Source organism: Oncorhynchus kisutch, linkage group LG4, assembly GCF_002021735.2.
Source record: "Oncorhynchus kisutch isolate 150728-3 linkage group LG4, Okis_V2, whole genome shotgun sequence".
Taxonomy (NCBI): Eukaryota; Metazoa; Chordata; class Actinopteri; order Salmoniformes; family Salmonidae; genus Oncorhynchus; species Oncorhynchus kisutch.
Genome location: NC_034177.2, coordinates 44,029,131 through 44,042,794, shown reverse-complemented (window position 1 = coordinate 44,042,794; position 13,664 = coordinate 44,029,131). Strand labels below are relative to the sequence as shown.

General features: G+C 40.3%; 2 protein-coding genes across 2 annotated transcripts in view; one reads left to right on the top strand and one right to left on the bottom strand.

Annotated features, from left to right (window-relative positions):
* The window catches only part of LOC109889574 (transcription factor E2F4), a 32,524-nt gene extending 28,420 nt beyond the window's left edge, over window positions 1–4,104 (bottom strand). Inside the window, exons 1-3 of the mRNA XM_020481109.2 lie at window positions 3,922–4,104; window positions 1,005–1,114; window positions 643–804 (exon numbers count right to left, since the gene is read on the bottom strand). Of these exons, the coding sequence (XP_020336698.1) occupies window positions 643–804; window positions 1,005–1,114; window positions 3,922–4,077 (428 nt within the window). The 5' untranslated portion in view covers window positions 4,078–4,104. The remainder of the gene's footprint in view (window positions 1–642; window positions 805–1,004; window positions 1,115–3,921) is intronic.
* LOC116373997 (cytochrome P450 2F2) lies at window positions 3,722–10,910 on the top strand. The gene is made up of 9 exons (XM_031823015.1): window positions 3,722–5,457; window positions 6,594–6,756; window positions 6,947–7,099; window positions 7,240–7,400; window positions 9,403–9,576; window positions 9,712–9,850; window positions 10,013–10,200; window positions 10,323–10,464; window positions 10,552–10,910. Exons 1-9 carry the CDS (start codon window positions 5,296–5,298, stop codon window positions 10,734–10,736), a joined length of 1,467 nt encoding a protein of 488 aa, XP_031678875.1. The 5' UTR covers window positions 3,722–5,295; the 3' UTR covers window positions 10,737–10,910.
* The last annotated feature ends 2,754 nt before the right edge of the window (window positions 10,911–13,664 follow it).

Here is a 13,664-nt window from a genome sequence, read left to right as displayed (position 1 = left end):
ACACAACCCGCTAATAACAACAGCACAAGCTTATCGGAACACTTTGTTATACTCATTCATTCCCGCTGCAGTGCTGGATATAGCGTGTGGAATTATGAAGAATGTGCATTTCATGGCTTATAAAAAGGTGTTGAGAAAGTTGACATTTCTAAATAACAATTTAAACATGACTCTACACAAAAACAGCAGCTCTTTGCTCTATTCGTTAAGTCTCTCTCTAGTCATGGTTCTAAGAGTTTTAATCTCACAGTATCAACTTGCTGTCCTTTCGGGGCTTCTTTTTACAGCCTATGGCTCGAAGAAACTGTGCAGACATGGTGATCTGAGCTAACTGATTGGCCAGTGGTAGGCCTATAGGTACACTTCACCTTTTCTCTGGCCGGAGTTCTACCTTCAGATACATGAAATGGTTTAAAATGGGAACACTTTGCCTTGCCAGTACTAGGGCTGCTGAATCAAGTGCTACCACCAACAACGCGCAAAAAAAACAATAGGAACACCAGGCTTTATCGGTTTTTACAGAAATGCTTTGGGGGTCGACTGGTTGTGACCACTGATCTAAAGCATTTTAAGGTGCAGTGCACCTTAACCCATTTAATAAGCTTTGTGACAACTAGATAGAGGGATTGTAGTAAAGGATATGGGCTATTCTGTGAGTCGTCTGTAACGTTCTTGATGCTCTGCTGGACCCAGACCCTCTGCTGATCCAACTCGTGTTCCCTCTTGTCCAGATCATCCAGCTCTGCCTTCAGGTCAATGAGCTTATCGGCTATCTCCCGTGTGTTACAGCCAGGACCAACACCCCTGTGGACAAGAAACACCGGTATCACAAAGAGAACACACACACACAACAACAAGGACTAGGCAGGAATGCAGACAACTCCTTATGAGGTTACTTATGTAACAGACCGCTTAAACACACTATCTTCAAGGGGAAAGGGTACGACCCAAGATTTACTAACAGAGCTCGTAATGCCATGTTCTTCTGCATGTCCTTGACTTACTTCCACTGAATACTGTTCTTGGACTTCTTCTCGATCAATCCGATGCCTTCGAGCACATTGGTAATGTCATAGATGCGGCGCTTCTGTCTTACAGCTAAGGTGTCTGCTGCCTGTGGGAGAGAGAGAGCAGTCAATGTTATTCATACATCAGTGTATAGAGCAATTTGGGGGTCCATTGACCAATTCCAGTGAGAAACAAATGGCATTATACATAGTAGATTCTATAACTAGCAAGGGAGCTTCACTATTTTTGAGCTGCAAAGTCACAAATAGTAGAGTGTCCTTTCATGCTTGTGTTCAACAAGCACTTACAGAAATAAACATATGGCTAGTGCTGATAACTGTGATGGTTCATACCCATTGCTGCTAGGGATGACATCTATTCTGTTGTGGTCTGTCACACCCAGCCTAAACTAAACAAAACATCCAGGGACCTACCCTAGATAAAGAGCATGGTGTTGTCAGTATAATTGAACCTAAATTAATGGTGACTTGCGGTTTGATTTCTCTTCAACATAAAAGTCTGTGTGTGTGTGGCTGAGTCTGAAACCGGGTTGTGGTTTCAAAACCCAAGTAACAGGTTGCTGGCTGACCAAATCCAGTTCATAACAATGTGCAGCCTTGCTTACTTGATTGAGTCTGCAGGGGGCAGAATAGAACAAGTAAGCTGGCTAGCCAACTTTTACATGCGTGTTGTGAACAACATTAGCGTGAGCAACAATAGTGACATGGTAGTTCGCCTTCAAAATAAAAGTCCCCAATTGAAACGGATAAAAATTGTGGATTCATGCCACAATTGGACTCGATAATGCAACAAACAAAAAAATGGTTGGAACGCTATATAAAAATTGAACAATAGACAATTTGTCAAATGTATGTTGAAATCACACTGTTTGTATTAGATTCCAGAATTGCATTGAGGGGGGTGGCAGGTAGCCTAGTGGTTGGAGCATTGGGCCAGTAACAAAGGTTGCTGGATCGAATCCCCGAGCTGACAAGATAAAAATCTGTTGTTCTACCCCTGAACAAGGCAGTTAACCCACTGTTCCCCGGTAGGCAGTCATTGTAAATAAAAATGTATTCTTAACTGACTTGCCTAGTTAAATTAAGGTTCAATTTAAAAAGATGACAAAAATATTGCATTGTAAAAGAGCAGTCAATGTTATTCATACATGGGTCCTTGTCACCCACAGATTCCAATTCTAAAAAGAGTGTCACACAAATATTAGTGTCGTAGCTCTTATCGTGGGACTTTAACTGTGGGAATCACCTTACTATTTAGACTATTGTGCGTATTGGAAATTCATATTGCAATGTATAGCCTATGGATCTTGGGTTCTTGAAATGGGGTATCAGCCTACCTTATGGTTCATGGACCCAAGATCCATAGGCTATACATTGCAATATGAATGTTCAAAACACAGGTTGACTGGTGAGCTTAATGTTGCTCATTTTGCAGTAGTTTCAGAGTCCCGTACCATTTAATGGACCCAAGATCAATATGTAAGGCTGTACATTGCAATATGAAAGTCCAATACACACAATAGACTGAATTGTGAGGTGATTTCTCACAGTTAAAGTCCCGCAATAAGAGCTACGACGTGGATGTCACTAAGTCGGCTGACACCAAATTTCATGAACCTAAGAGCCATAGGTAAGGCTGTACATTGGTCCACCCACACAGACAGCGTTGTGAAGATGGAGCAGCAGCGCCTCTTCAACCTCAGGAGGCTGATGATAAATTCGGCTTGTCACCAAAAGCACTCACAAACTTCTACAGATGCACAATCGAGAGCATCCTGTTGGGCTATCAACGCCTGGTACAGCAACTGCTCCGCCCACAACCAACAAGGCTCTCCAGAGGGTAGTGAGGTCTGCACAACGCATCACCGGGGGCAAACTACCTGCCCTCCAGGACACCTACACCACCCGATGTCACAGGAAGGCCATAAAGATCATCAAGGACAACAACCACCCGAGCCACTGCCTGTTCACCCCGCTATCATCCAGAAGGCGAGGTCAGTATAGGTGCATCAAAGCAGGGACCGAGACTGAAAAACAGCTTCTATCTCAAGGCCATCAGACTGTTAAACAGCCACCACTAACAATGAGTGGCTGCTGCCAACATACTGACTCAACTCCAGCCACTTTAATAATGGAAAAAAATGATGTAATAAATGTATCACTAGCCACCTTAAACTATGCCACTTAATATAATGTTTACATTATATACATTACTCATCTTGCCTATGCCGTTCTGTACCATCACTCATTCATATATCTTTATGTACATATTCTTTATCCCTTTACACTTGTGTGTATAAGGTTGTGGAATTGTTAGGTTAGATTACTCGTTGGTTATTACTGCATTGTCGGAACTAGAAGCACACACGGAACTTCACTACACTCGCATTAACATCTGCTAACCATGTGTATGTGACATTTTGATTTGATTTGACATTGCAATATAAGTACGTCCCAATGAAATTCTGAAGTCTAATGCATCCAGTGTGATAAATTCTTCTTAAAAAAATGGTTTTACTTATTGTCTTTAGTTGAATTTATATCACAGTACAGCATTCCAACTTTGTTTAGCATTATCTAGTTCAATTGTGGCTTGTCGACACTATTTGTATCCGTTTGCATCAGTTTCGATTGGGACTTTTATTTTGACGGCGAACTGCATTATTGTTGCTCACGCTAATGTTGTTCACAACACACACGTCCAACTTTTCGTAAGTTCAGAGGAAGGGCTAGGTAGCTAAAACAAGCGTTGAACTATTCAATGACCTCGTTAGACATAAATAAAATAAATACTTGACCCAACGTATCACTGATGAGCTGGCAACTAGCAATGCTAGCCACACAAGGTAAATTGACATCCGCGTGTCAACAACAAAGAGTGAAGCATGCTTACTGCTTTCAGATCTAGAACTCCATCCTTGGCCTCTTGTAGCAAAGTTACAAATTTTGTTGTAAGCAATCCTAGACTCTTCTCGTGTCGACTTGGGGTTTGAGGTTGAAGCGAATCTCCCATAGCTCCAAGTTCGGTTCTTCCCGACTCCAGTTCCATCTGATTACGAAGTCTTGTTCAGATCCGTAGCTAGCTGCCTCCCCGATTAGTCCCGAACTCACTTGCTAGCCAATGCCAACGTTAGCTAGCTTCAGCAGGTAGCCTCTATCACACGCCGTGCTTTGTTTGACTATATAAAGTGCTTTGCACGGTAATAGTAGGAGAATACAATGTGGTCCAGACTCTTGACCTGTTAATCCAGAACAGGCCTACAAAATATTTAATGCGCATAAAGTCAGAAGCCGTTGCACACGCGAGGTATGCTGGGATGGTTTGGTTTAATTGGTTAGTGAAACTGAAGCTAAGGGGCCGTCTGCAAAATATGAGCTACTTAGAAAAACTACACTGTAAAATGTAATCGATGTACTTGACAAGAAAGTAAACTGTTTCTATTAAAACATTTAGCAATATTTAATATTGCCTGATCACATCTGATAAATGAGACCATAATTATACGCCTTTATGCGCAAATATTGATGCATTGTACAACGGGCGGGTACGTATTCCAGCCGGTGTCTATTCCACTCTGTTCCATCAAACTGCACAACCCACTGTCTAATCACATCAGCCCAGACAGACAATTTATAAACTTGATCTCCACAGTAAAATGCACGCGGTTAATTAGGCTAATAAATTATGATTAACTTCACAGGGTGATGAAAGTGCACGGTGATCTTGATGCTCATTTCCAATTAATATAGCCGTTTGACAAAGAAAAATATTATGGCTTTTATCCATAATAATCTCATAATGTAGACTAGCCTACCAGCAGTTTACTTGTACTGTATCTGCAAACTGTTGGCTAGAGCGCACGTGCCAAGACCAGAGTGGACACATTTGCTATTCAACACAACCGTTTTTGTGACACAAATATCGGTAGAGTTGAAAATACCATGGAAACAGGTTGAACTTTAGATTTGTATTCGGTACACGAACATTGAAGCGAAAAAGTAAATGTTGTGTTTATTACTGCATCACGCACTGATTTTTTTACTGGTGGGAAAGCGTGTATATTTTAGAATATTCGCATTGAAACCTAGCTAGTGACAAGGACAAGTGTGATAATTAGAGTCGTCTATACAACACAACTCGTTTTTAGTGAAAATATTTGTTTAAACTTTGGACGACTACGCGCATCCGTGTACGCGCATGTCTATAGCTTTGGAGAAGAGTAGAGCAGAGTGCAGTCACTGCTGTGGTTGGAACTGAACAACAAGTATGTTGGGCTCGTTCGTTCTGCTGTGGATATGCATCTGCCTCCTCTTCTTCTTCTTGAAGGTTAATAGACCCCCAAACTTTCCTCCTGGTCCACAACCCATTCCAATATTTGGGAATCTGCTGCATCTGAGCTTGGGGAATCCTATGAAAGACCTGGAGAAGGTATGCCTTGTATAAAACTCTATTATGCTATTTTAACTCTCCTGAAGAATCAATAAGCATTACTTGGATGTGTCAGGCTAAATTAATATTTCCTTTTTGCAATATGAACATAACATCTATCAAATCTAAGCAACCTTTGCACGTATGTCTATAATTGCGTAATAAGTGGTGCTCTGTATGCTGTTTATGTTTCCTGTAATCTTAAATCCATACTTTGATGGCCTTGGTATGACAAAGAACTGATTTTCTAATCACAGTTTTACTCAATTCAACAATTTCATTAACAAAATATCCTTTAAAAGTACACCTATGCAACTTCAACACTATGCAACTTTAATATTCTTAAAGGATTATAGTTCACTTTCTTTTACCAAATTAAAAAATTTCATGTATATGGCATGTTATAGAATTATTTATTTATTTATTTATTTATTTTACTAGGCAAGTCAGTTAAGAACAAATTATTATTTACAATGATGGCCTACCAGAGAACAGTGGGTTAACTGCCTTGTTCAGGGGCAGAACGACAGATTTGTACCTTGTCAGCTCGGGGATTCGATCCAGCAACCTTTCGGTTACTGTCCCAACACTCTAACCACTAGGCTACCTGCTGCCTCAAAGGGTCTCTAGAAGAGTCCAGAGACTTTAGTTTTTGCGATTTCACTTCCACATTGCTCATTCTGCAGTATGGGAGTTATGGAAAACATCAGAAAAGGCTCCAAAACCATCCAAATACGCCCTTTTAGAAATGACAAACCTCTCAGTATAGTGATGCAGATCTTAAGATTTGGTACACATGAAATTGTGTAATTCCGAACTTTATCAATTTTCACGACTTGAGCGGTTTCCCCCTACCAGCTGTGCTGACCTGGTTACACGGAGAAGCAGCTAAGTTGCACAAATGGAATATAACTTTACAGATAATGTTTGGAATTACACAGTTCATGTTTTCCTGTAGCTCCCATACTGCAGAATGAGAGATGATGAAAGTTTATTGGGGTTGGGGATAGTTTCTCAAAAACAAATTCAATTACTAAAAAAGTGTCTGGACCATTCCATAACATGCCATTTACATTTAAAAAAAAGATTTGGTTTAAAAATAGTGAACAAATCCTTTAATATGTCCCATTCCATAGTTGGCGAAGCGCTATGGGAATGTTTTCAGTCTTTATATTGGTGGAAGGCCAGCTGTGATTCTCAATGGGCTTGAATCTATGAAGGAGGCCCTGGTTACCAGGGCTGCAGATTTTGCAGGAAGACCCCAAGACCTTATGATCAACCATGTCACAGAAGGAAAGGGTAATATTATCAAAAAATACAGTACAGGACATTATCGATATCAACAAGAAAACATTTGAATCTATTACTGTGAAGAGTTCTATTCTGAAGTAACCTTTTCTTTCTATTCCATTTTCTTGCCCTTTAGAACATAACTATAATTTGATTGATGTGTCAAAAAAGACTTACCTATTGTAATAAACTATCCCAGGTGTCATTCTTGTGGACTATGGCTCCAGCTGGAAAGAGCATCGTCGCTTCGCCCTAATGACCCTGAAAAACTTTGGTCTGGGGAAGCAGTCCATGGAGGAGAGGATTCTGGGGGAGATATCACACCTCATTGCACCCTTGGCGAAAAACGTTGGTATGAAAGTGGAACATATAAAATTGTGTTTTGTTTTGTAGGAACAATTTAACAGATGTCCTTATACAGATTACCCTCTTGCTCAACGTTAAAGAGAACAAAGTATCTCTTATCAATGTAATACTGTTATTTTTCCACAGGAAAATCCATGAACCCACAGGTTCTCTTCCACAATGCTGCATCCAATATCATCTGCCTTGTCCTCTTTGGGTCGCGTTATGATTATAACGATGAGTTTCTTAAGACCTTCGTGAGGCTCTACACTGAGAACGCAAAGATCGCCAATGGACCCTGGGCTATGGTATTATACATAATTACAGCTTTTTGGTAACTGTATACTTACATAAAACAGCATAGAACAATGTTATTTACATTGCTTCCTGTAACCTTTTGGTTTGAAAGTAAATATGGATGGTAGATCGTTATGCAGGTTTCTTCTATTGACCCAGGTTTATAAAAAATAAAAAAATTTCTAAAAAAGAAAAAATCACAGTCAGTTAGGACATCTACTTTGTGCCTGACACAAGTAATTTTTCCAACAATTGTTTAGAGACAGATTATTTCACTTATAATTCACTGTATCACAATTCCAGTGGGTCAGACGTTTACATACACAAAGTTGACTGTGCTTTTAAACGGCTTGGAAAATTCCAGAAAATGATGTCATGGCGTTAGAAGCTTCTGATAGGCTAATTGACATAATTTGAGTCAATTGAAGGTGTACCTGTGGATGTAAGGCCTACCTTCAAACTCAGTGCCTCTTTGCTTGACATCATGGGAAAATCAAAAGAAATCAGCCAAGAACTCAAAAATAATTGTAGACCTCCACAAGTCTGGTTCATCCTTGGGAGCAATTTCCAAACGCCTGAAGGTACCACGTTCATCTGTACAAACAATAGTACGCAAGTATAAACACCATGGGACCACGCAGCCGTCATACCATTCAGGAAGGATGTGTTTGCTAATCGTTGAAGACGTGTTCTGTCTCCTAGAGATGAACGTACTTTGATGCGAAAAGTGCAAATCAATCCCAGAACAACAGCAAAGGACTTTGTGAAGATGCTGGAGGAAACAGGTACAAAGTATCTATATCCACAGTAAAATTAGTCATATATTGACATAACCTGAAAGGCCGCTCAGCAAGGAAGAATTCAACTGTTCCTAAACCGCCATAAAAAAAGCCAGACTACGGTTCACATGGTGACAAAGATCGTACTTTTTGGAGAAATGTCCTCTGGTCTGATGAAACAAAAAGATAACTATTTGGCCATAATGAACATCATTATGTTTGGAGGGAAAAGGGGGAGGCTTGCAAGTCGCAGAACACCATCCCAACCGTGAAGCGTGGGGCTCCTTTACTGCAGGAGGGACTGGTGCACTTCACAAAATAGATGGCATCATGAGGAATTAATATTATGTTGATATATTGAAGCAACATATCAAGACATCAGTCAGGAAGTTAAAGCTTGGTCGCAAATGGGTCTTCCAAATGGACAATGACCCCAAGCATACTTCCAAAGTTGTGGCAAAATGGCTTAAGGACAACAAAGTCAAGGTATTGGAGTGGCCATCACAAAGCCCTGACCTCAATCCCATAGAAAATGTGTGGGCAGAACTGAAAAAGCGTGTGCGAGCAAGGAGGCCTACAAACCTGACTCCGTTACACCCGCTCTGTCAGGAGGAATGGGCCAAAATTCACCCACCATATTGTGGGAAGCTTGAGGAAGGCTACCCAAAACATTTGACCCAAGTTAAACAATTTAAAGGCAATGCTACCAAATACTAATTGAGTGTATGTAAACTTCTGACCCACTGGGATGAAAGAAATAAAAGCTGAAATAAATAATTCTCTCTACTATTATTCTGACATTTCACATTCTTAAAATAAAGTGGTGATCCTAACTGACCTAAAAACAAGAGATTTTTACTGGGATTAAATGTCAGGAATTGTGAAAACTGAATTTAAATGTGTTTGGCTAAGATGTAAACTTCCGACTTCAACTATATATGTATGTATGTATGTATGTATGTATGTATGTATGTATGTGTGTGTGTGTGTATATTTGCGATATATAAGTGTATGTCTGTATGTATTTTAATCGTGACGTCATTGCGTCCAGCTGTTTTCATCGACACAAGATAGTTAAATGGAAACGCACCCTATCAGGCAATTGTCACATCAATTTTTTTATGCACACTTACTAAATGTCGACAAAAAAAAAATCACAGGAAAAGTTAATGGAAGCATAGTTAATGGATGGTGCAATAGTAGTTCTGACTCATTACTTGGTCTTTCTCCACAGCTTTACGACACATTGCCCATGCTCCGACACCTTCCCTTGCCATTCCAGAAGGCCTTTCAAAATGCAATTTGTTGCAGACAGATGTCTCTTGGACTCGTCACTCAGCATAAGGAAACCAGGATTCCTGGGGCGCCAAGGGACTTCATTGACTCCTACCTGGATGAACTAGACAAAGTGTGTTCATTTTGTTTATGGGAGTTTAAGTGCTTAGCAGGTTTGACCACATCATCTATCGTTATGACTAGGTTGTACAGTGCCTTCAAAATCATCACAGTTTTTGTCTGACACTGCTGTACTCTCCCCCACCAGAGAGGAGATGATGGATCTTCTTTTTCAGAGGCCCAACTCATAATGTACGTCCTGGACTTGCACTTTGCTGGAACAGACACCACCTCCAACACACTGCTCACTGCTTTCCTCTACCTCATGACCCATCCAGAGATTCAGGGTCTGTTTGCTTTATCTTCTAATGCTGACATTCAGAAAGTGTCTTTCTACTAATAGAGTTGTTGTATCTCATTCCTAAAAAAAAAGGTGTCAAGCTATTTTGATAAGCACTTTTGACTTAAGTCCTTTTGTTGACAAAATCCCTTCCCTTTGGTCTTCTCAGAGAGGTGTCAGCAGGAAATTGACACGGTACTGGAGGGGAAAGAACACGCATCTTTTGAGGACAGGCACAGGATGCCTTACACTCAGGCAGTGACCCACGAGAGTCAGCGCATCGCCAGTACTGTCCCCCTCAGTGTGTTTCATAGCACCACCAGAGACACTGAGGTGATGGGCTACAGTATCCCAAAGGTGAGAAGCAGCAATACATCTAAAATGTCTTGTCTTCTCATTTCAAAATCTCTAACATAATGTTCCTTATTTCTTCTCCACTTGGATATGTCTCATCCTCTCTCTCCATTTCTTACTTGCAGGGCACTTTGATCATTCCAAACCTTACCTCTGTGCTGTCTGAAGAGGGTCAGTGGAAGTTCCCCCATGAGTTCAACCCCTTGAACTTCCTGAACGAGCTGGGCGAGTTTGAGAAGCCCGAGGCCTTTATGCCGTTCTCTGCAGGTGAGGGATAGAGCAAAACAAAGTGCTTCACTGATGTTGTTGACATCATAATACATAAAGGGCTCATACAGTTTGTTGTTGTTGCAGGGCCCCGAATGTGTCTTGGAGAAGGACTCGCTCGCATGGAGCTCTTCCTGATCATGGTCACTCTGCTGCGACGCTTCAAGTTTGTCTGGCCTGAGGATGCGGGGGAACCTGACTACACCCCTGTGTTTGGTGTAACCCTGTCCCCCAAACCCTACAGACTGGGTGTTAGACTGAGAGGGAACTAGTTAGGAGGAAGCTATTCTAGACAGAGATCAAATAGAATTGGTATAATATGTAATATTATAATTATTCTACTTAATTCAACTATCTATATGTATTTGTGCTTAACACATTTTTGTTTTTCATTTGTCACATTTTGCTTATTTGAATATGTAATAAAGGACTCATTACACACACCATTGATGGGGAATCTCTGATGTTATAGTGTTCACTCTCTACATAAACAATATCGGTGATGAGATAAGAAAGTGTCAAATTCATTTATATGCTGATGACACTGTCATGTACTCTATCGCTTCAACGGCTGACCAAGCATTATCACTATTGGAGACATATTTTAAGATATTACAAGGGGTCTTTTGTACAGCTGAAAAGAAAACACAGTTTATGATTTTTAATAGGTTCAAAAAGTTGTTTGAAAATACACTTGCACTTACGAGCTTAGATGGTTCTCAAATTAATAAGGTCTCTGCATATAAATATACTTACTTTATCATCCAACCATATCCCTGTCTTTTAAAATGCATATTGACGAACTTTGTAAACGGCTAATAATCAAGCTAGACTTCCTCTAGAAACAGAACATGTTTGTCCTCTACAAATAGAAGACAAATTGTGCAAGCTACTTTTATGTCTGTTATAGATTATGGGGATATTATCAACGTGCATGCTACGGCATCAACACTTAAATCGCTGGATGCTACTTATCATTGCGCATTTAGGATTATTACGGGTGTTAGCTACAGAACTCACCACTGTGTTTTATGTCAAAATGTGCGTTGGACTTCGCTGTCCATGAGATGAGAACAACATGCTCTCGTGTTTGTATATAAAGCACTTCTGAATAAACTACCTTCTTATCATCACTCATCAATATTAGAATTAGAATTCCTAAAAACCAAGTCTCAAGTATGGATTACACTTGAGGCCCATGTGGTTTCCAGAGTTGGGTATGGCTGCCTTTTCCTGTTACGCTCCTTGCCCATGGAATAGCCTGCAGACTAAACTTCAATTTGAGACTCTTGTCCCACTTGCCCATTTTAAACATTTATTAGAGGATTTTTATTTTTGTATTGCCTGTAACTGTTTTGGGTAATGCAAGTTCTTGTGCTGTTAGGGGAATAACCTGTCAGGGGAATAACCTGTTAGGGGAATAACCTGTCAGGGGAATAACCTGTTAGGGGAATAACCTGTCAGGTGAATAACCTGTTAGGGAAATAACCTGTCAGGTGAATAACCTGTTAGGGGAATAACCTGTCAGGTGAATAACCTGTTAGGGGAATAACCTGTCAGGGGAATAACCTGTTAGGGGAATAACCTGTCAGGTGAATAACCTGTTAGGGGAATAACCTGTCAGGGGAATAACCTGTTAGGGGAATAACCTGTCAGGTGAATAACCTGTTAGGGAAATAACCTGTCAGGTGAATAACCTGTTAGGGGAATAACCTGTCAGGTGAATAACCTGTTAGGGGAATAACCTGTCAGGGGAATAACCTGTTAGGGGAATAACCTGTCAGGTGAATAACCTGTTAGGGGAATAACCTGTCAGGTGAATAACCTGTTAGGGGAATAACCTGTCAGGGGAATAACCTGTTAGGGGAATAACCTGTCAGGGGAATAACCTGTTAGGGGAATAACCTGTCAGGGGAATAACCTGTTAGGGGAATAACCTGTCAGGGGAATAACCTGTCAGGGGAATAACCTGTCAGGGGAATAACCTGTTAGGGGAATAACCTGTCAGGGGAATATAACCTGTTAGGGGAATAACCTGTCAGGGGAATAACCTGTTAGGGGAATAACCTGTCAGGGGAATAACCTGTTAGGGGAATAACCTGTCAGGGGAATAACCTGTCAGGGGAATAACCTGTTAGGGGAATAACCTGTTAGGGGAATAACCTGTTAGGGGAATAACCTGTCAGGGGAATAACCTGTTAGGGGAATAACCGATGTGTAAATGTAATAATCTGCTGCTGTATGTTTTTTGTGTTATCTGTGATTGTTTTGTTTGTCTTGTGCAATTTCTTAATCATTGTACCTGAACTGTATGTGTACGCAGGGCTGTAAAAGAGACCTTGGTCTCAGTCTGTGTTCCTTGTTGAAATAAAGGTATACTAATAGGCTTTCAGTACCAGTTTTATGGGATAGTACTTTCAAAACTTATTGTGGGAATCTGTGGCTTGATGAATTCTAAATAAAAAATGTAATGTGGGATATTTTACTGCAGTGTACTTTATCAACACAGCACCTTTCACATAGTTCATGGACAGTTTATAATAGTACAACTTGCCTAGTTAAATAAAGATCAAATAAAACAAAACTTAAAGTTAAAGTCGGAAGTTTACATACACCTTAGCCAAGTACATTTAAGTCACTAGTCACTTTAATAAACTCTACCTACATGTACATATTACCTCAATTACCTCGACTAACCGGTGCACATTGACTCTGTACCGGTACCCCCTGTATTTAGTCTCGCTATTGTTATTTTGCTTCTGCTCTTTAATTACTTGTTCCTTTTATTTCTTATTCTTATTATTTCTTATTCTTATTCATATTTTTATTGTAATTTCTTCATCAAAGGGTGATGTTATCTTGCATCGCTTGTAATCACAGTGTTACTGTGTTATATGCAATGTGTCCTCATGTGCCCTTTCCCAAGTAGTTGGCAGATCACTCTGGGAAGGTTTTCAGACTTTATATTGGTGGAAGGCCAGCTGTGATTCTCAATGGGCTTAAATCTATGAAGGAGGCCCTGGTTACCAAGGCTGTGGACTTTACAGGAAGATCCCAAAACCTTATGCTCAACCACTCCACAAGGGGAAGGTAATAGCAACAAAAACTCTTCTATTTTTAGAATCAACCAGAAATACATTTAATCGTTTAGAAATTATGTGTTTTGTATTTACTGTGCAGAGCTCGTGAAACTACCCTCT